The 24,293-nt window shown below is 31.5% G+C and overlaps 2 protein-coding genes across 6 annotated transcripts in view; one reads left to right on the forward strand and one right to left on the reverse strand.

Annotated features, from left to right (window-relative positions):
* Positions 1-12,880, reverse strand: part of LOC126742663 (uncharacterized) — a 222,033-nt gene extending 209,153 nt beyond the window's left edge. Inside the window, exons 1-2 of the transcript XR_007662632.1 lie at positions 12,789-12,880; positions 2,821-2,857 (exon numbers count right to left, since the gene is read on the reverse strand). The gene's annotated coding sequence lies outside the window, so the exon portion shown is untranslated. The remainder of the gene's footprint in view (positions 1-2,820; positions 2,858-12,788) is intronic.
* Positions 1-24,293, forward strand: part of LOC126742655 (uncharacterized) — an 83,522-nt gene that overhangs the window by 47,847 nt on the left and 11,382 nt on the right. For 4 of the 5 annotated variants that reach the window (XM_050449389.1, XM_050449386.1, XM_050449387.1 and 1 more), the window contains 5 exons: positions 2,068-2,778; positions 6,038-6,390; positions 6,895-7,547; positions 19,586-19,749; positions 20,980-21,243. In XM_050449389.1, the coding sequence (XP_050305346.1) occupies positions 2,068-2,778; positions 6,038-6,390; positions 6,895-7,547; positions 19,586-19,749; positions 20,980-21,243 (2,145 nt within the window). Of the gene's footprint in view, positions 1-40; positions 485-2,067; positions 2,779-6,037; positions 6,391-6,894; positions 7,548-19,585; positions 19,750-20,979; positions 21,244-24,293 lie in introns of all 5 variants that reach the window. The other variant, XM_050449391.1, reaches the window with a different exon arrangement.

Genomic DNA, 24,293 nt, shown 5'->3' on the forward strand with positions numbered 1-24,293 from the left:
TTTAGATTTCCTCCATCCAATAAAAATAAATTCTTTTTAGAGTAGCAGTCCCCGAACCATAGGGGGGACTTCGATAACCAAGTCATATATGTTATTAGAGTTCTTTAGCTTGGTAATAAACCGGATTTCAGAGTACGTCGACCATTTACAAGAGCGTTTGCAAATTGTTCACGAACAAACACGGGATGACATAAAGGCAAATTCTACTGGTTTTAATCCCGGGGAAAAAGTCTGGTTATACAATCCACGGAGGACGAAGGGCAAGTCACCAAAGCTCCAAAAGGATTAGGAAGGTCCATTCAATGTGGTCACCAGAATCAACGACGTCGTGTACTGTATTCAGCGACATCCGACAACGAAGATGAAAATTGTAAACATCGTCCGGTTATCGCCCTATCGTGACTCAGGTGGTTCCATGTTTGACCCTGGAGGTGTTGATTGATTGGGACGATCAAACTTGAGAGGGGAGCAGTATTATGAAAATGTAAATACATTAATTATTCTGCTAGTTTTTGTACTATTTTATTAGTATTATGTAGTTAAAGTTGATTCGTAGGGTTTAATTAGGGTTCTACTTACGTTTGGTTCCTTATTTTTTATCTATAGTGTCTAGTTTTTAAGTAGTTCATCTTGTTTGAGGGCCCCAACAATTAAACTACAGTCAAGGCGAGTTAGGTTAGTGTTTTTGACGTTGACAATAAAAGTGTGTTCCCGAATTTTGTTACAATATAATTATATCCCCAAGACACTCCTTTTCGTTTTTTAATTTAAAAATTGCGTTTCAAGGATCGAGATTTTCTTTAAGTGAGGAGGCCATAACCGTTGTAAACAGTAATTTTGCAGAAAAAGAGACCGATTATTAATTGGATGAGTTAAAGATATGGGAGAACCATTAGGAGAAATATGTAGACCTAAAAGAAGATGTGGTAAAAGCAAAAAAAGAAATTTAAAGAAAAAAAATCAAATATGTTTGTTAAGTCGGAAAACTATTTAGACCACCGTAGTAGACCATTAACAAAATAAATTAAAAATATTGAGAAACGTAGATACTTGTATAATACAAAATAGCTTTACAGGTAACAAGATTACTTTAGAGTTTAGAGACTAGAAATATGTTTGATTGATGTTTGATATTGATGTTTACTTTAGCCATGTCTTAGTTGGCTTCATTTCATAAGAAAGAAGTAAATATTTGTGTTTCATACTCACTCAGTAAAAAACAGCGGCTAAATTCAATAAGTTGAAAATTTTTGTTTTTAAATATAATTTAAAACAGATAACCCAGTATTTTTTTGAAATCTTTTCGGTGGTTAATATTAATGATTCTAGAGAAAGATGTTGTTTCAAAATTAACCATTGATAGAATATAGCTCTGTGATTAGTTCAGTACTAGTGGACTAAGCGAAACAGATTTAAAAAGTAAAGCAGTAGCAGTAACTAAGGCAACTAAAAGCTCTAGAATAGTCTACCAACACTAGGCGAGTAATCGTAGTTTCGTCAGTAAGGTTTCATCTTAGTATGTCAAGCATTTTTTTACAACTATAATTCAGTTTAAAGTCACTTTGACATAGAGGAATTATACTACAACTAATAACATGCCCTCATTTGTTGTTCAAAATATGCTTGAGTGGTTATATAAAATTATTAGGTTAATGCTAAAAGCGCATTCCCTAATGCTTTAAAATATTAATCTATAAGTAGATAATCTACGGCTCAAAAATATTGCCATAGATTACTATTTCAAAGAAAAAGTTTGTCAAAAAAACATTACTTGGACTGCAAGGTCATAGAGCTTGCAGATGATTTGTGAATGAAAGCGGTGATGTGAACCTGTTGTACTACTTAATATGAATTAGGCATACAGGGTGTTCATTTGAAAACTTCCCACCACAGATTTGGGGATGACCACTATTTAAAAAAATCGAAAACCACTATTTAAAAAAAAAACACCGAAATAGGTCAAAAGGTTTGTCATTTCGGCATTTTTTTTAAACAGTGGTTTTCGATAAATCCGTGGTGGGAAGTTTTCAAATGAATACCCTGTATATTAAAAAAAATAATTTTTAGGTAAATAATCACATATGCGGACTGGAATCAAACAATTTCCCAGAAATTGATTATCCCCATAAATCAGAGAAAATCGTCAATGTAGTATATCACTCCAATATAGCAAAAACAATATTAAACAATAGAGGATTCCAAAAATTTGCAAAAGGAATATTAATACTAGACGATATTGTGGAACCTACAAAGGCATATTTCAATACATGCACTTTCATCAGGGGAGATCCTTATCAACGATTACAAAATGAAAACCTATCAAATTTTTATACGTTTCATTGTGCTAAAAGAAGATGCTATGTAGACCTTTACATCAGCAAAGAAGGAAGTCATACGAAAATGACTATAGAAATAGACAAGCACGACTGTTTAAGGGACCAACGCTTTAAGTCATGTACATCAGATATATCGTGTCCACCAGACTATAGTGCTGTTACTTCACTAAAGTTTCGGAATAGACAAGACTTAGCATTATATGAAAAACTGGAGTATTTTGTAAAAAAGCGAGGAAAGAGCTTAGGCCCATCTGAACAAAATAAGGAATGGCCTTATATATACATCCATCATTCACATAAGTCCTTGATTTATAAGAATCACATTTATAATCTTATTTCTAATTCTTTGTCATCTGATAAAGGATATATTTGCCACTACAACAGAGCACCAAAATGCAGTGCTCTCCTCAAAGTAACGACTGATATGCAATTTGTCTTATTGGTAAGTTTGTTCTTAAATTAACCAAATTTCATACATACTTACCAGCCTTTAATAAAGTTATCTATGCACGAAGTGGTATCTAAAAAGAACAAAAAAAATTGTGTCTATATTTTCAATGAATAACATCATTCCTTTGTGCAGTCACAAAAGTAGGCATTCCTCCTTTATTAAAAACTAAGTTATTTGCGATAACAAATAAATACACACTCAGTCCCTGAATCCCTGTAGCTCCACACTCACTTTAACAACAGGTTAATCTTCTTCAGTATATATTTCGTATATTCGTATATTTCTTCAGTACCCATTCTTTATTTGTTATTGCTACTAGGTCCCTATTACAAAAAGAAAGAGTCATGGGCACTTAGAACATTGAAACATTGAACTTTGAACATTGAAGCGTTTCAATGTTCTAAGCATGATCAGTACATTTATTTTTATGCAACAGTAATGAGACTTTATAGATCTTTTGTACAGGGTGGCCAAATAAGAATGCGAGGTGCTGTATCTGGGAAACTATTCATCGCAGAAGCTTGCGATAAAAAAATTTATTACTAAAATGGCCAAGAGAATGACCTGGAAAATATTTTCAGTTTCTAAAATGGCCGCTAGGGGACGCAACTGCAATCTTGAATCTAGTAAACTGATGTTTCTGTAAATTTTGCTGAATTAACCTAACAAAAAAATAGCTGATTATTAAAGTAGAGACTAATCCGAACCTTTTTTATTTGAATAGTTTTGCTGTATCTCTAAAAATAAAGTGGTGGGGGGTGTTCAAAAGTTGGCTTAAAACACACCCTGTATACTAAAAACGCCTTAGCCGATTTTATCAAACTTGGGCTAGTTGAAAAGAGCTATTATTAAGCTACGAATATTATTATATTTCATGTTTTTTTAGTTTTACATCTCGCCGCTAGAGGGCTTTTTTCGGCTTTCTGACACAAATGACTAATTTTCTCAAAAAACTTAAATGCGTTGATATGATTTCTCATATCAACATATCAACATATCAACTCGATATCTTGTTCCTAACCTAAAATATAGGCCAAAGAATATTTTATACCCTTAAATTTTATTTTTTTTATACCAATTATTTTGAAATGTTTTAATATTCACTACTTTTGAAAACAAAATTTACCATTTTTGAAAATATTACCTAATATCACTAAAAGGTAAGTATTAATAATGCTTATATCAAAAATCAGACCTATTTTATGTTATATATTTACTATGGATATAATACGAAAAAAATAATTATTAGAAAGCGGGCCATGGAATGCAACAAAACAAATGTCTACTCAAATTATAAACATTCCTCAAATTGTCAATAGTAAGTTGTCAAAAGTTTTACGTTACTTGAGCATTTTTTGTTTTTGCAAAATGCGTTTTACGAACGATGAAGCTGTTGATATGCTTGCGGTTTATTTTGAATGTCTTCAAAATGCTGCAGTAGCAAAAAGAGTTTATGCTGCTCGATATCCAAATCGAAGTCCTTGCGATGTTAGATTTTTCCCCGATTAGTGGCGAACTTACGAGCCAATGGTAGTTTTCGGCCTAGGTTTCAACGGCCAAGAATTAGAAGAAATGTGGACAATATTAACAGCGTACTGGGATATATTGAAGGAAATCCTCATGTTAGCACAAGAGCATTATCCCTTGAATTAGGCATATCAAGAACAACGATTCAAAATATTTTGAAGGACAATAGGTAAATTCTAATAGCCATCGCCATATAGGGATTTATAGAATGCACCCATATCATGTTAATTTACATCAGGCATTGGAAGAAGCAGACTTTGACCGTAGGTTGGACTATTGCCATTGGATATTAGGCAAGATACGCAAGGACAGAGATTTTTTATTTAAAATTCTTTGGACCGATGAAGCCACATTTAATAGTGACGGTAGAGTCAACCTGCATAACATGCAATATTGGTCTGCAGAAAATCCGCATTGGTTGCGTGAAGTTCAGCACCAAGGGCGCTGGAGTTTAAATGTGTGGTGTGGTATACTTGGAGGCAACATTATTGGACCATATTTTTTTGAGCAATCTCTAAATGGTAATGTTTTTTTCGACTTTTTGGTAAATCAATTACCGTTGTTGCTGGAAGATGTGCCACTGGAAGTCCGGCAAAATTTGTTTTTGCAGTTGGATGGTTGTCCAGCACACTTTGCTAGGAATGTGCGAGAGCATATTAATAACATTTTTTAACAGCGGTGGATTGGAAGAGGAAGCCTGTTTCCATGGCCTCCGCGATCCCCAGACTTAACCTGTCTTGATTTCTATTTATGGGGGCTGTTAAAGGACATTGTATTTCAGACTCAGCCTACGACTAGAGAAGATATGAAAAACCGCATTCGCAATGCAATACATACCTTACCGAGAGCCGAAATTGAAGCTGCAGTTCTATCTACCCATGAGAGGCTTCAGCAATGCATAGCGCGTGATTTCGAGCATTTACGGGGGCATTAAAACCCTTTCTTTTTAAAATCGGTCCTTCATAGGGCCACAACTTACATTATAAAAGAAATTCGAAATAAATTATTTTGTAGTTTTTATAAATATTAAGGGAATTCCATATAAAATTTTCTTTGGCCTAAATTTTAGGTTAGGATGAAGATATTAAGATGCGGTTTTCGCAAGCATATTTAGGCGTCATTAAGCTATTTTTTTGTATAAAAAAAATTATACCATTGCATTTAAGTTTTTTGAGAAAATTAGTCATTTGTGTCAGAAAGCCGAAAAAAGCCCTCTAGCGGCGAGATGTAAAACTAAAAAAACAGGAAATATAATATTCGTAGCTTAATAATAGCTCTTTTCAACTAGCCCAAGTTTGATAAAATCGGCTAAGGCGTTTTTAGTATACAGGGTGTGTTTTAAGCCAACTTTTGAACACCCCCACCACTTTATTTTTAGAGATACAGCAAAACTATTCAAATAAAAAAGGTTCAGATTAGTCTCTACTTTAATAATCAGCTTTTTTTTGTTAGGTTAATTCAGCAAAATTTACAGAAACATCAGTTTTCTAGATTCAAGATTGCAGTTGCGCCCCCTAGCGGCCATTTTAGAAAATATTTTCCAGGTCATTCTCTTGGCCATTTCAGTAATAAATTTTTTTATCGCAAGCTTCTACGATGAATAGTTTCCCAGATACAGTACCTCGCATTCTTATTTGGCCACCCTGTACAAATAGTAGTATGTAGAAAAATTATTTTTTTTTACTTTATAAATTTAAAACATTTAAACCATTTTTTTATTTAGGTTTATGGTCATACCTGCCCCTATAAAAGACCAGACTCTCTCAATCAGTCGAGTCTATCTTATACCATCTGTCAGATCGAACCTGATCCAAATTTTAAACGAGAAATAAAGGCACTTTGTGAACCAATTAATCATATGATAGAGCCCGGTGATATCATCTTTCAAGAAGAATATGCCACACTAAAGAAATTGAGTTACCATCCAGTTCGATATACATTGGATCTTAACGCCTCATTAAAGGAAATTAATGAGTATTACGACAAAGCTGAGCTTCTTGAACAAAAGTATATGTCTCCCCATGTTTTGGTTTGTACCGATCTGAGTAATAATAGGCGACTGGAATTATATAAACGGTAAAAATATTAAGCTAGAAAAACGTAAAAATATTGCTTAGTAATAATATGTTATAAATATTCATGAGCCCTGAAAGGTTTTCATCGCTCATCAATTAGTGATATGTACTTTGTTAAGTTTTATATCATCATATTTGAAATTTTAAATATTATTACTAACATTTTAACTTCCTCTTGAAACCTGTTTTTAGATTCTTATGATTTTTAAAACATTCAACTTTTTTTTAACCATCATCCTTCTCCTTTCCTGTACTTGCCGTATCCTCAAGTATTTATTTATAGTAACTTTCTCCTATTTTTCTCTTTATCCAAGTTTTACACACTTATATTTAACACTTGCTTTTATATTCTTTTTCCAAGATTTGTTTAGAGACCCTTAAAGTTAATTTTTTTTTCTGATTGAAAAAAAAAACTGATACGATGATTGGAAAATTCTTTCTATATGCACCTTGCAGGTAGTTGCAAAATTGCTTGTTATTAAAATTTTCATTTATATTATTTTAGCCACGCATATGTTGTTGACTATACGGCTCCAATAACTGAGCTACGTATTTGTAAAGACAGCGTTATTTGTTCTGCTGCACTGTCTTGGAGGAGTAATTCATCAATGATAGCAATAATCGGGAAACATACTTGCATGAAAAAAAAGTCTCAAAATCAGATATTTTCTCCGCCGTTAGGTTCGTCCACTTCCAAAAAAGATAAACTTGAAAGTAAAAAAATTCCAAAGTCAATCGAGAAAAGGGGATCCGACAGGCAAAACTCTACAACGCCCGTAGAAGCTAAGAAAAACGTTGTAAAATACAACATAAACAAAGAAATTTTAAAAATAAATTTATTTAACAAAAAACAACAAATTAACCAGTTCCAAGATGAGTTATCAGCCGAAATCACTAAATCTAGATCAAACTCAACACAGAAAAATTATAAAAAGAAATTTTCAGACAAAAATCAAAAATGTAACGAGTTGCAAGACAAAATGTTTTCTAACACAAGTGTGTTATCTCAGGCAAATAAATCAGTAGCTCATGAAACCAACGGACTAGAAAATCCTACGCTTGACAGAATAGACTTAGTTGAGAAAATAGTTCAGGACGTAGGTGGTTTTCCAACTGTGCTTACAGAATCTAGCAAGCCCTCTGTTTTCAGTTATAATGGTAAGTATTTTTAGACAAGCTTTTCATTATACAAATGCTTAATACTAATTTTATTTCTTACTCGATTTGGAAGTCGAAGTGGAAGAAAAGGAAAAGCATTGGGCGAAACTTACAATTTCTTATATGTCGTGTAATTATAGTATTTTCTGTTTTTTTTTCAATACCCATTTAATTAATCTAATCTCCAATAGACCGAGATTTCTCTGGAGGCGTTATTTATAAGAAGCCCTTTATTTCTTACGCATTTTTCTTGTTCCATGCTTCCTATGCATACCTTTATATTTGAAAGATATCGGTGTTAAGATCACCTTCAGCTATCACATTTTCGGTTAAAACATATTTTTTATAATTTTATAGAGTTTAATATATCTTCAAATAGATTCCGCAAAGGTTGCCTGAAAAATCTTGTGCAGAGTATAATTAATTCATGATTAAATTTTTTTTTTTCAAAACATTGCATTCATCCCATTATACATTAAATTATGTTTTAATCGAAAGTATATAACGTATGCTATATGCTTCCACTAAGGTGCCTTCCTTTTTCTCGTGCTAGTATTGGGTTCCCTAGTGTATATAGGTAAGTCGCAGTACCACTTTGCAACTATTGAGTGACGCGATAAAAGTAATATCAAATTAAGGTTAATTTTATTGGAAACATCATGATATAGGGTTGCCTGCGAAAAACTTGTGCAAAATCCCAGTTGTCTCGGTTTTTTGAAAGTCAAAATTTTTGTGCGATGCAATGCGCGAGAAATAAAGCTTCGAGAAATATAACATGATGTTTGCAATAAAATTAACTTCTATTTGATATACATTTTATCGCATCACTCGATAGTTGCAAATTGTTGCTGCGACTAATTTGCACATATCTGGCAATCTAATAACTGCACAAGGAAACAGAAGGCAACTTATTGAAAGCATATAGCACAAGCAAAGTCTATAAAATATAATAATATTCTGTAGTGCGAAATCTATTTGTAGATATATTAAACTCTATAAAAAATTTTTACAACGTGGAGGAAAGTGAAGTTTTACTTCACTTTCATCTATACGATCTATCGATACACATCTATATTCTAAATAACAGTTTTAGTAATACGATGTTGCCACTTTTATACAAAACCGGCAACATCTGTGTATTTTATCAACATCTTGTGTATTATATTTTTTTACATTCTACAAAAATTCTAAAAGATACATGCGTAAGTCCTATTCAATGTTTTAAAAAATGACATTTGTCGCCTGAAACATAATCATGAATTTATTTAAAACAAAAGCCCTTAATAAAGTCAGATTTCATAAATTGTCTATAAAAATTTTTAGTGCTGTGGTAATTTCCATCGTCTTCATATTATAGAATGTTTAAATCCTTAATGTTTAACTTATTAATAATAATAAAAATTAACTTTATTGGCATATTTTATATAGTATAGAAAGAAAAACTAAAGGTAAGGTTATAATGTTTAAAAAAATAGGAATTGAAAATTATGAAAAAAAAATATTTTTTTCTTTTTGGGTAGTTAATTACAATTATATATGAAAGATGACAAGAAATCTCTTGTTTCAATTCTGCAATATGGTTGTTAGGTTTTTTCCTGTAGTCTTTCCTCTTAGAAAAGCCGAAAAGAACATAAGGCTGTTGAAATAAGTTTTATTTGGGAGGAAGAGAGCAGGGAGGGTGCCTAAATTTCATCTATTAATGGGCGTTGACCGTAACTAGTGTCCCGTGAAATAAAAGCCAATTGAAGAACGTTTCATTTCCTTGACGATTTATTTCGATGTCGGCGGACTTTGTGGCGCTGTGATTATTTAAACATTTGGAGTAATTTGTATTTTGTTATCAGCTTTAGCATGATTTTTTTCCTAGAACATTTAAGGACTAAATTTGGTAAAAAATAACTTATATAATAGTGTTAATTTAGCTTATTGGTGTAAGATTTTGGATTAAAAATAAAAAGTAGAAATAGATATATCTTATTCCAAGAGCAAAAATAACATTTTGAAAGCAAAAACAAAATTTAATATTCTTATTCCTAAAACCTCTTCTAAAAAATTTGGAATATCAACACCGCAAGGAGAAGCTCATGTTATCTTGCGAAATATCATCTTGACAAATGGCTTTGTGCTTACATTCGGCATTCGTGAAGTTCTGTGTTTTATCTTTAGTTTTTGGTTAAAAAGGGAAAAGGTCTCATTTGAGTGTTTTTGTGAACTGTTACGATGGTAAATACTTGTACGGTTTGTGTCACACCATGGGAAAAAGGCAATTCAAGCCGATCTTTTCGCAAGTAAATACCGATACTGTCATAACATCATATCAAGGAAGAATTGTCATCATAAACGTAGAACAGAGGATCATAGAACTAAACCTAAATAAAAACTTATTAAGAAATCTATAATAATTATTAAACATTTAAAGCGGGCAAGATGGGGTAGGCTCGCAAAACGGGGTGTCCTGATTATTTTTAGTAGAGCCAGCTCCATCTATCCAAAAGTTCGTACAGCTTAGTTTAAGACCATGCCCGATCGATGGCAAAAAGCGGCGCTGTAACTTCAGAAGCTGCGTGAATATCGGTCAGTCGAGCGGTGTTTGTTTTAGAGGTGCAGGTATATTTTCGTCAATAATTTATTAAAAGGTAATTAAACCATAATTGTAATTTATATTTAATTGTTATTCTTTATGGAAAAGTATACACATTTAGGCATATTTCTGTGTAAAAATGTTTACTAATTTTTTAATCGAACAGGGAAAAGAATATACCTAACCTCAAAATGTGCATTTGGGCAAAATGGGGTAGGGCAAAACGGGGTGCTACCCCATTTTACCCGCCAAATATAAAACAATAATGATTATTATTATTTTCAGATGGTGTTTAAGTACAACCGCCATTCTGACCGACACGAATGGTTCACGGACAGTATGCAGAATGCTGTAATATCAGTATTAAATGGCAAAATGGAATACTACAGAGCATCTACCAGTTTTAATGTGCCTCAATCTACATTAGAGCGCCACGTTAAAAAAGCTAGGGAAAATCCCGGGTATGTTGTTACAAAATATTTGGGACGATTTAAGGCAATATTCACTCCTGAACAGGAACAAGACCTTGCAAATTATTTAATGCACATGGAAAAAAGATTGTTTGGATTAACGATGACTGAATGCAGCCGTTTAGCATTTCAATTAGCTGAGCTCAATGAACTTGATCATCCGTTTAATAAAGAACTTGCCATGGCTGGGAAGGATTGGAAGCAGAGTTTTTTGCGTCGACATCCAGAACTTTCAATCAGAACACCAGAAGCAACATCTGGAGCTCGAGCAATGGAGTTTAATAAAATTTTTTAACTTACTTATCGAAACTGTAGATAAATATCAACTGACAGCCGATAAAATCTATAATGTGGACGAAACCGGAGTGTCCGTTAATCTAAAGAGAATGTCTAAAATTATTGCCACTAAAGGGAAAAGACAAGTTTATATGAGAGAAATATGCTTTTCGGCTTCAGGAGCATATTTGCCAAGCCCTCAAAAGACCGATCAATTCTGCTTCTTTTGAATGGACATTCATCCCACACAAAAAAACCTGGAAGTTATTAATTACGCCAGGGAACATGGAGTTATTTTGATCTGCTACCCTCCCCATTTCACCCATCGGCTACAAGCCCTAGATGTAGCTTTAATGAAACCAATAAGTACCTACTACGCTGAAGAAGTAGGCAAATGGCTTAGAGCTAATCCTGGTCGTGTAGTTATCTTACAACAAATAACTAAATTATTTTGTGTAGCTTACCACAAAGCAGCTACACCGCTTACTGCCATGAATGAATTTTTAAAAACTGAAGTTTGGCCAGTTAATAAGGATGTTTTCACTGATGCAGACTGAACATTGAACAAAATGAAAACTTAGCACCTAAAAACAATAATAGTGAAACTATGAATGAAACACAACTATCGGAAATTAATTTAGTTAAAGAAAAAACTCCAGAACCAATTGATATTTCCAAACCAGGTACATCAAAAGATTCAGAAGTAAGTTAATTCAGAAGTTGTTAGTCCTAAGGGTATAATTCCAATCCCTAAAATAAAACAAACTGAGAAAAGAGTTTCTCGTAAAAGAGGAAAGACTGCTATTTTATCGTCTTCGCCTTACAAAAACGAGCTAAAGGAAGCTGAGCAAAAAAACAAAAAAAATACTAAAGCCTCCACTATTCTGTAAAATAATGACTCAAGTGACAGTAAAGTTAGTGATGCGGAGTGCCTCTACTGTGGAGATTTTTACTCTTCGTCAACGGAATTATGGATAGCATGCTCAACCATGTCATGCACATAGCATGTCACCACTGGGCCCATAACTCATGCGCAGGATTTGAAGATGAAGATGACGAAGTCGTTTTAGTTTGTGAGTTATGCAAGTAAGGTCCAATCCCATTTTACCCGACCGTGCGGGCAAAACAGGGCAATTAGCATTGTTTTGCTAAAATTACTGTAAAAAATTTGTATATTTTTTATTTTATTTTAAGCTTTTATAACTTAGGCATGATATGTAGAAATTATTTTTTCAGTAATTTAAGTTTCTGTGTCAATTAATACTAAAGTTATCTTTATTTGGAGACAAACAAAGAGTTCATAAACGGTAATATTACTTATATTTAAAGCATCATTTATTATTAATAAATATTTTGTGACGACACGCAGTACGTCGAGTATATGAGGATACGGGACAAAATATATATATATTTTTTAACCTATCTGATAAAAGAATAAAAGATTTAAATAGCATTTTGTGAAAGGACATATATTGATTAATATATTGATATATATATTTTATTTTATTAAAGAATCATAGAGTTAAAAGGTGTGTTGTAACAAATAATGGTCATATGCAATTCATCGTAAATTTAAAAATTAAACAATCCATATTAAAAAAAATATGAATTTGTTATATATATGTATATATATATATATATATATATATATATATATATATATATATATATATACAAGTAGTTTGGTTGGTTATTCTTGGGAATTAATCTGTTTAAATTTATAAATAAAAACCTTTATTCTAATTAAGGATAATTAAGGAACCTCTATATTTCGCTACTAATTTGTAGCTTCTTCAGGAGGAAAGCTAAAATACAAAGAAAAATAATACACACTATTAAAATGTCCAAAAGGTCCAAGAATTAAAATAACATCACAATTAAAACGAAAATAATTAAAAGTCATAAAATACTTACAATGTGGAAATTAAAATTTTACATTAAGAGACATATACATAAAAAAAGGACTATTAGAAGTTAACGTTACATCTTAACGGTTACAATTATAATAAAATAAAATGAAACTACACATTTACTAGCCTGTACATGATACTACTTCTTATATCAACATTCCCTGAACAATAGGACTGTGTTTTTTCGCTGATAAGAATAACAATATTAGATACGAGTTATAAAAGGTATACTATGAAACAAAAAATAGGTATTATTATTATTTTAATAAATTGCAATATATCACACTCAGTTGGTTTATGTCAGATCTAGAATTAATCGATTTCTTCTCATTGTTGGTATAAACCATTTCCATAAACAAGCGTTTCCGATAGTTAGTCTCAGAATGCAATATAGTTACATTATCATAATCAAACTGGTGGTTCGTATTTAAAAAATGATCGCCAAGGCACAAGAATTTTTAGCTATGCGACAATCACTCTTATGTTGCATAATTCTCTGTTTCAGAGTTTGGGTAGTTTGTCCAGTATAGCAACCCTCACAACCTGTACAAGGAATGTTGTAAACTAGATTAGACCTTTGTAAAATAGGCGTTCTATCCTTCGTTTTAGAGAAAAAATGCCACTAGAAGTGATTGTGTTGTATTTGGCAATCTTAATATTTGGTATTGACTTTAGAATATTAATTAAGTTATTTGTTAAACCATTGATGTAAGGGATTTTCTTATATTTAATTATTATAGGAGCACCATCATCAGTAGTGCCATCGAAAAACGTTGATGAATAAATAAGTTTTTTTAGCACGTAATAAGTACGTAAGGTAATCATTATTTAAAACAAAATTTTCACTCCATCGCCTTAATCATATTCATCTTTTGATTAGTAGGATGATTCGAATGGAAATTAATATATCTACCAGATGCTGTTGGTTTTTGATACTAATTTAATAAAATTCTGTTATCGTTAGAACGAATAACAAACGTATTTAAAAATGGAACTCCGTTTATGTTATTTTCCGTTTCCATCGTAAGTTTTATATATTTATCTATGGAGTTAAATATATTTAAGGTATTTATAAGTTCACTCTTTGGTACTACCGTTATTAGATTATCAACAAACTTATATAAAAATGGCAATTGAAAACAGAGCTTTTTGGTAGTTTCAATTAAAATGTAATCCATTACAATTTGAGCTAAAATAGGGCTCATTGGCGATCCCATTGGAGTTCCAAATATCTGTTTATAAAAAACATCATTGAAAGGGAATTAACAATATTCAAACATAAAAGTCAATAAAACAGTAAAACTATTTCTGCTCAAAGTTGTATAGGGCTCAATAATATGCCATTGTGAGTTTATTACTTTCATGATCAAATTAAAAGGAATGTTGAGAAAGAGAGACACCACGTCAAAAGAAACTAAAACATATGCCTCTGGTGAACGAATGTCATCCATTGCATTCACAAAATAAAATGTATCCTTAACATTAAAATTTGTGATTTCAGCCAGGGAATTTGATAGCATATTTGAAACAAATTTTGATACATTATATGTGACAGTACCAATACACTATTGGTCTAACAGTTACATTGTTTTTATGAATTTTTGGTAGGCAATAGGCTTAGCTGGTATAGAATTATAGATTGTTAAAAACTTGATATCATCAGTAGTTAATTCTTTACTAGTTTTTAATTCTTTCAACAAATTATTTACATTTCTCTGAACACCAGATGTAGGATCTTGTTTTACAATGTTATATATATATATATATATATATATATATATATATATATATATATATATATATATATGTTTTAAAATGTTATAATATGTATTAGTGTCATTTAGCAATAATTTTGTTTTTTCAATATAATCGAATTTGTTCATGGCAACTGTGCAACCCTCTTTATCTTCCTGCAAAATATAAAAATCAGGGTGACTTTTTAAAAACTTTTTTGTGTCTAAATACTGCTTTTAAATGTTACTTAATTTAAAAAATTTTGAATGATTTTTAAAATTTGTAAAAATATCTGCCACACAAGCCCTCAATAGGTTTTTTTCTTCTTCACTATCCTCTGTCAACTCAACAACAATATCCTCAACATCAGCCAAAACGCTTCTTACAATATAATCAATACCCACAGGAGAAACTGCAAACTGAGGACCCAAAGACAAAAAATTAACAATATTATCAGGCATATCTATATTAGAAATATTCCTTAACCAATTTTGATTATTATAAAACAAATTTTCCCTTTTATGGAAATGTTCCCCCAACTTTTTTAAATTAGAAATCTTCACTAAATTAAACCTTTTTTTATAAGCTGGTTTTAAGCGTTGAATATATTCGTTAAAAGCTAAACTAGGTAAAATAGTTTTTAACTTAGCTTGAGTGCCTTGAATATCACAATTATATTTATAAATAGTATTATAGCATACCTTTATTTCCATATTTAAGTTCTTAGTATTAAGTTTATCAATAAGTCTGTGCATTTAATCTAACACTTTCCAGTTATCCGTTTATACTAATTTTGACATTTTCATAAAGGGCATTTTCTTTAAAACGAAGGATAGAACGCCTATTTTACAGAGGTCTAATCTAGTTTACAACATTCCTTGTACAGGTTGTGAGGGTTGCTATATTAGACAAACTACCCAAACACTGAAACAGAGAATTACGCAACATAAGAGTGATTGTCGCATAGCTAAAAAATCTTGTGCCTTGGCGGTTCATTTTTTAAATACAAACCACCAGTTTGATTATGATAATGTAACTATATTGCATTCTGAGACTAACTACCGGAAACGCTTGTTTATGGAAATGGTTCATACCAACAATGAGAAGAAATCGATTTATTCTAGATCTACATAGACCAACTGAGTGTGATATATTTCAATTTATTAAAATAATAATAATACCTTTTTTTTGTTTCATAGTATACCTTTTATATTTATTTCCACATTGTAAGTATTTTATGACTTTAAATTATTTTCGTTTTAATTGTGATGTTATTTTAATTCGTGGACCATTTGGACATTTTAATAGTGTGTATTATTTTTCTTGGTATTTTAGCTTTCCTCCCGAAGAAGCTACAAATTTAGTAGCGAAATATAAAGGTGCCTTAATTAGAATAAAGGATTTTTATTTATAAATTTAAACAGACGGATTCCCAAGAATAACCAAACTACTTGTGTCGCAGTACGGTCGAGAAAACGTTAATACTTATTGAACTTTAGGCGGTCACTGTATATATATATTCTTTACAAGTGCAACCATGGAAATAGAAACACCTGGCAGTGTTTATAACATTATTTTTATCCTCGATTTTACCTTAATTTGTAAATAGACGTACTTATTTGTTTTCTTGTTATTTAAATGTAAATATTTCAGAAGCAGTTGAGTTTTGAGAGAAGGTGTGTTATATGAAACTTGCGTGGAATTTTGCCTATATTTCATAAATGCAATAAAAAATATAACATTCCACTTAAAAAAATAACCGATGACGTCATATCTTTTTTTTCCACCCTGTATACAAAAATTTATGTGAAATAATGCGCAACTTAAAATAAAAATCGACGGGTCCGAGCGTTTTCTCAAAAAATCATGTCTCTAATTTTTATCGAATTTATGCGGAACTTTAGGCAGTCACTGTATATATATATATATATATATATATTAAAATTTAGGTCTATCAAGTAAACACAAAAAAGAACCTAGGGGACACCTTTTTGCATATTAAACAAAACAATAATATTCTACTTATTCAGGCTTAAATCAAAAGTCAAATATTACAGTATCCTATACCCTTACTTTATTTTTTAAAAAGTTAATAGAGGAGTAGTACCTTTGAAATAAAAATGAGAAAACAATAGTCATCTTAATCTGAATCTGGAGAATTTTCATCTTCATCTTGCAACTCTTACTCGAATTTTTCAAATTTAATAAAAGTATTCCAAATACCAAATATGCGCTTATATTTTCTATATCTTTTTGTTTTAAGAGGGGTTGTCTTAATGTCGCTAAGTAAGGATCTGAAGTTATTAACAATCAAGTCTTTGTTGCAGTTGGCTCTTGACGATTTTCTTGTATGATTTAGTCGATGCTGTCTTGTCTCTTTGTGCCTTGCCTCCAAAGCGTCTTCCGAAAATTTTCCACTAGGAATATCAATTTTTTTTATGAATTCAACCCCGTCAACTAGCAATTTGTGAATTGTACAAGGCATATAGTTCCAACTATAAAGATGTACATATAAATTAAATGTTTCTTTTAGAAGAAGTTCAAATTTTTCAACATTAATATTATACCCAGAATTTATAATTCGAATGATTAGGTAAATTTTTTTTATTAAAATTAACATCAAATCCGTTAATAGACGATAATTATAATAATATTTATAATATTATTATTATTAATAATAATTATTATTATTAATTATTATTATTATTAATAATAATAATTATTATTATATTAATGTTAATATTATTATTAATATTATTATAATCAAAACACTTTTTGGAAAATTTTGCTTTAAAGGGTTTGATAATCCGGGCATTAAATTTACTCCGCCACTTTTTACCACAAATCTTATTTTAGCTTTATCTTATTCCTGGTGTTTCTAACAAAATTGAAAGATTTATTGAAGAATTTAACATAAGAACTATTGTTCACACACATAGGTTGTTTTAATATCAATATCCAGATTTTTAGAACCAACTAATAATACGAAGGTGGCATTATTGTATACAGTATTGTATAACTTAGGAATTTTCTGATCTGGGTCGATTTAAGAATACTCATAATAGAACGAAATACTTAAAATTCTAACACGATAGTCCCAAGAAATTTTGAAAATTTATATACCATGAAGGAAACACATCTAGAGTTTCTAATATTCTAAACGACAATAACAGCTGTTTGTCTACTTCATTGCAAATTGTGAATACTCTTGCAAATTTCTTTGATAAAGTATTTAACAGCTCCACTCCATGTGCTGATTTCAGTCATGTATTGTCATGACTTAAAAAACTAAATAATTAGAGACTGCAGGGTTTGACATTGTTCCTTTTTTTCTCCTAGGTGATTTTCCATATACTTATACTGAACTTCTAGGAATACTTTTTAATTTGTCACTACAAGCACTTTTCCCAACATCTGGAAACGAGCATAAATGCGCTGTCTTCAAGTCAGGAAAAAGAAATATGGTAGAGAACCATCGCCCAATCTCCGTTTTGTCCAATTTTTCTAAAACATACTTTCTTTGCGACCTAGATTTATAGCAACGTGTTTCACCAAATTAAACATCTTATTTTACCTAGTCAGCATTGCTTCTTTTAGTGTAGATCAACAATCTCTAATTTAACATCAACTTGTATCAATTTGATGCAATCTACGCAGATTTTGCTAAGGCATTCAATAGGTTAGATAAACCATGCAATTCTTTTTAAAAAAAAATCTTGTACAATAGGCTTTCATAAATATCTAGTAAAGATTTTTAATTTTGCTACTCATTAGATAGATCGCAATTTGTGCAGTTCAGTAGGTTCAGATCATTTATTTTTTTCATCTTGCTCTGATGAACTAATAGTGTAGTCATTTAGGTAACATTTATATATTTCTTATTTTAGTTTAGCTAATAGATCTAATCTAAAATAAGTCTTAATAAAAGTCATTATTTATTTATTTATGAATGGTAAACCCTGTAACAAAAATGGAGCAAGATGAAAAAAATAAATGTAAGAAAAAAAGTAAATATATATATATATATATATATATATATATATATATATATATATTTACTCACCCAAAAATTTTTCTTACAAACCCAAAGAAAAACCATAAACGCAGTCACAGTATGTCAATTAGATACAATTAGATAACACAAGAGTTTCACATAATCTTTTTTAAGGGATTTACTTAATATGTGCTTATTAGTGTATAAAATTTTCAAAGAATAAAATGATTTTTGTATAAGTTTTCTTAAATTTTCTTGAAATCTTACTTGAATATCGATAACAACCCCCAAGTTTTTAGTACTGTCTCTAAATGTTCATTTCGAATTATTTATAATTACATTTAAATTATTCTTTAAAAACCCACTATTTTTTTGTTACCAAAAACCATAAAATTAGATTTTTTCGGATTAAGATTACTTTTAGTTGGATTAAGCTTATTTATAGAGTCTATAGAGTCTATATGGTGTGACTCCCTCGTAACTTTCAAAAATGTAAGATGCTAATTTCTTTGCTCAAAGGTGTGATTGACTTTGGTTACGTAATAAATTATACCACAGTTCCAAATTGTGCCTCTGTTCGTGACCTGGGGGTTTGTGTTGATAAAGAGCTTACCTTTAAAGCTCATATAAATACCATCATAAAATCTTCTTTAAAGATCCTAGACTAACTAACCTAACTACTCCCTGATAAAATCATGCCTACTTTATTCCTCTTCATTATTGTTTCCTAATTATGCAGTGGCGATTAACACGCTTGAATCAGTTTAAGGAGAATTATACAAACATGTTAGTTTTAGGATGGATGACGTATACTCTGAGAGGGGATTCAGTCAGCAGTTATTGCTTTCAAGGTTTAATGCAACGTCTTTCATTAATCTGCTGTTTCTGGGAGTCTTTTTATTTAAAATATAAAACAATCAAATTGATGCTACAGATCTCTTATCACTTTTTAATTTTGTTGTTCGTGCAATAATAAAAGAAGACATAATGCATTTTGTCTTAATACTTATGGCATCAAATTATACAAACAAAATCCGATATATATCTTTCTTTAATAATGTTTTCTGTTACAGGATACAAATACCATTTAGGACAAAGCTCTAGTGAATTATTCCAATGCTTCAGATCAAATAGCTGTACAGGAAATCTGCGACTTTTTACTGAAAATGGAAATGAAAAAGTTATAGAGGGTATTCACACTTGTGATACTTTTAAGTATAGGGATGTCAATATTACGGTTAGTGCATAATAGATAATATTAGGAATAATGTCATAGATATTTGGTTTACCAATTCCTAATTTAATGTCCTACACGGCCTGATTGAAAAATTTTTGAATTAGGTTACTATTTGTAGACGTGTAGTTTTAATGTTTTTAAATTTGCTTTAAAATATATAAACTTTAAACAATAATAAGTTGTTTAAAAATGTTTAGATGATTTTAATGATATTAACATATATTATAAAAATTGGACGACATTGCCCTATTTGAAACAAGTTTTCTGATTGGATTTAAATAATGTAAAATTTTTAATTGTTGTCTTTGAAGTTGAAAACTATGGTTAGTTTAGGATGTAAAGAGTTGCAAGCATGTTGCAAGTAAAATCGCTTGCTTATACTCAAGTTTTCGGGCTATTAATCAAATCAAGAATTTTATTACAAACATTTTGATGTAACAAATTTTATATTTTGTTGGAAGCATTTTTTTTGAAGAAAAACTTAATACTCTAAAAAACTAAAACTCTATAATAGGGCATGATTCCAAGAGATTTTATAATATGACCTATATATAAAATAAAAGAATAACCTATATAAAAATAAAAATTATTCCAAAATTGAAAAATATTTAATAGAGAATCTAAATATTATGTGAAACTTGAGAATGACAAATAACGACTGTTGATTGAACTTCTTTTAATTAATTTAAATTTTTGCAACGACCTCTCATAATTTAATTCATAGTAGTTTATAGTGGCATTCATCCACTATAAGGATGAATCAATTTCAACTTTTTTAGCCACTAAAAAAATTTAACTAAAACTTATCAGTTCTAAAATATGATTATGATACCCATGCATTAACATCAAACAGAAATTGGCAAAGATTAAGTTAAAGAGAGGACAACAATGCTTCTTTTCGTTCAATTTGAGTTTAATTTTATTTAGTAGAGGGGAGGGGAGGAATGCTATCGTTTTCGTTTTAACCTCTGATATTGTAAGATTTGTTAGTACAAGTTAATACTATGATTACCGCATGCATGTCTTAAGTTGTATAGTATACTTTATATCCTTGTTACAATACGTGAAGCATATTGTAAGAACGTATTCTGCTAAATTGAGAGATTTTTGGACCCTGCGTGACATAAACATTAATAACTTTGCTTCTATGGCGAATTTTTTTTTCTGGTTTTCACCATTTTATGTGGGAAGGTTGAGGCTATGTGATGATGTAAATTTTTTTTGTTACAGATTTCATCCTGCAAAGACTTTAATCAGGTGCCTGGTTTTAACCCAACTGATCCACTATTCATTACGATGCTTGTAAATGTGGGCAATAGTCATAATATTCTGTACTATAGAGGCTTTACCTATATAGATGACAGGAGTCTTAGTTGCGAACGAGGAGAATTTTCAGTGACATTAAAGAGCTGTAACATGATTTATATGTGTGCGAAATCTAATGTATGTTCTGCTGGCTTAAGTATAAATTTGCGGGAAAGTGAAGCAATGGAGGTAAGTTAAAATGTTTTAATAGTTTCAAAACATAGCAAAACATCAAGAGGTTTGAAAAAAGAATTTAATACTTTTACTGTACTAATACAAATGATTTTTGAACATCTCTCTCTATATTGTTGGAAAAAGTATTTATTTAAATTTTTTTAAAACAGAATATTTCGGAGAAAACTTTTAAAACCGAATACAAAGTTATTCTATATTATTTTTGTTTTAATTTATTACTTTTGCTGGTTCTTCTCACGGCACAAAATGTTGAAAATTTATTTCAGTTTTAATTTTTTATTACCATTCGATTCAGAGTATCTTAAAATAACGTTATCCAAAATTTAATAAAAATGTATTCGTTAATTATAAAGTTACAAGAACTTTAAGAAACCAAAAATTATTAAGCTAACTGTAAAAAAAAGCATTGTATTAATAAAATTCTCATTTTTAAAATTCTACGCGATAAATACTGTAACATAATTCAGAAACACTCCTTCTGAAACACACTCCAGGAATAGAAACTCTTATAGAAACAGACAAATTTAGAAAATTTAAACTATTAGGATTAATAAATAAATAACATAAATAATATAAATTGGGGCTCAAATGAGACCTTTAAATAAGATAAACTAGTAAAAACTAGACACTATATAGTTGTAAATAGAAACTAAGCATAAGTAGAGTCCCAAATAAACTTAACCACTCAACTTAAACTGCAAAATAAGAGCAAAAAAGTACAACAACCATGAGAATAATTAACTTATTTACATACATACATTTTACAACAATACATTAGACAAATAAATGAGATAAATAGATGAGAAATCCAAGGGTTTCCACCCCTTCTCTGTCTCTCGTTGGTATAACGCCGACAGGAAACTAGTTCCAATGATTCTAGTTGTACTCCTCAGGGAAGAAAAGGAAATCTTCCAACTCCATGCTCTCGGTTCCGTGGTGATACGTGTTAAAGCTCAACGAGCTAAAACACGCAGCACCCAATGCCATCGCTGTCCCAGAAATTCTGAACAAATTACAAACGCCCGCGCGGCAGCGGCAGTCCCTCCCGTCTCTAACGTCAAGTGGGGTCAACAAAACAATGCCAAGCTTGCTGCTCCTGCACTTGCTTCCACCCCGGCGCCACTTACAACGCCCATTCCTAAAACAGGTTCAACTCCTAATCAGCATGAAATGTTCACCACACTCATGACAAACATGCAACACAAGGTTTTACAGCTGATGCAGTCATTCTCGCCTGCTCCTCAAACTGTTTAATGGCAAACACTCCTCGCTTTCAACCCTCGTTATTAAAAATCACCTCTATCAATATTAACATTATTGGCAGAAAAAAGGCAGAAATACAAAGGTTTCTCGAAGACCACGGTCTCGATCTTCTCCTGATTCAAGAGACGTTCTTAAAGCCCCAATACCTAGCCAATTATAATGTCATAAGGGATGTCAAGCTAGATGAGAGAGGTGGTGAGACTCTAATCGGTATCAAAAAATCAGTCCACCATTATCACTCACCAAATCCAGATCCAACTCTTGAATCCACTTTTGTTACGGTTCAAATGAGTAGCGGCCCTATACTGATAGGCTGCGTTTACTCACGCCCTAGTAGAGAAGTAACTCGGGTTCAAATGGCAAACCTCTTCTCCCCTGATAACCCCATCCTGGTAAGAGGCGATTCGAATGCCAAACACCTTGATTGGGGATGCAGGCGACAACATCCAAAAGGCCTCATCATACAGGAAATGGCGGAAGCCATTCCATTTAATGTATGGCCCTCCTAAGAACCCACTCATGTCTCGACAAATGGTGCCCCAGAAATACTCGACATGTTCTTCTTCAAAGATATTCCCATGCCCACACAGGTTGCATGAACTCTCGTCCGATCACCTTCCCATCTACATGAAATTAGGTCACCTCGCAAACAACCCCGCCCCTTCTAGTGCCAGATTCTTCACAAACTGGGCTTCTTATAGAAATTACCTCCAATCTTGCCCGCCAGTCCCCCCTATTAACGACACCCCTTCCCTCGAAGGCGCCATAAACAGGTTGACGCAAAATATCTCTGAAGATTTATCATCAGCTAAGAGAGAGTTCCCAAGGAATTTCAATAAGACTCATATCCCAGACGATATTAGAGAGAAAAATTAGACGCCGTAACCGTCTAAGAAAGCTGGCTATAAGATCTGGCAAGCCGTTCGTAAAACAGCAGTTTTATCGTGTAAAACTGCTGTGACTCTAACTCGTGTGACTTTAACTCCGAGAGAAGGGAGCAAAAACTCGATGGTATTGAAAAAAATATTGAATATCATTCTGAGCTCTTCCGCCTCGCCATAAATCTGGTTAAAGGAGGGGGGAAACCCCCCCCCCTCCGTTCATTACTCACAACAACACCTAAATCACAGCATAAAGAAACCAGCAGTCGCACTCCGCTCGAAAATGTAAGCGAACTAATAGCATCCTTAGCCATGCCGCAGCCATGTTCTCCGGATGCCGAGCTCACTGTTTATCGAACTGTGTTCATAGGTGTATCGCCTAGTTCAGCGCCGTACTTAGTGATTATTTTGATAGCGTTTTTACAAAGCGTAGCTTTTTTTATAAAAACTTTTGTGATTTTGATTAAAATTATTCAAAGAATGGTCTCTTAAATGTATGGTACATACCTAATTAACTTTCTGCACGTATTCTTCTATATCGTCGTTGTTAGATGTAGAAATGCGATGTTTATTTTTGTTTAAATATTTTGTTAATGTATGAACTTGCTTATTCAAGCCAATGTATTTTTATTGAAGTGCGACTGCTGGTTTCTTTATGCTGTGCCAAAATCTCCGACCCACAACAAAAGGTTGAGGTCTTCGCAAATTCACTTGAAGGGCAATTGGCAAAAAGCCAAATTTTGATTGGAAAAAGAATCGCGTGATTCTATAGAAAAATAATGGAATTACAAATAATTTAGTAACTTCGTTCTACAACTTATTTTGTTTTTAAAATATACTCTTTATAAATATACGCTTGAAATGAACATTGCAAACATGTGAGTTGTTAAATATATTGGT

Source organism: Anthonomus grandis, chromosome 12 (assembly GCF_022605725.1).
Source record: "Anthonomus grandis grandis chromosome 12, icAntGran1.3, whole genome shotgun sequence".
In the NCBI taxonomy this organism is placed as follows: domain Eukaryota; kingdom Metazoa; phylum Arthropoda; class Insecta; order Coleoptera; family Curculionidae; genus Anthonomus; species Anthonomus grandis.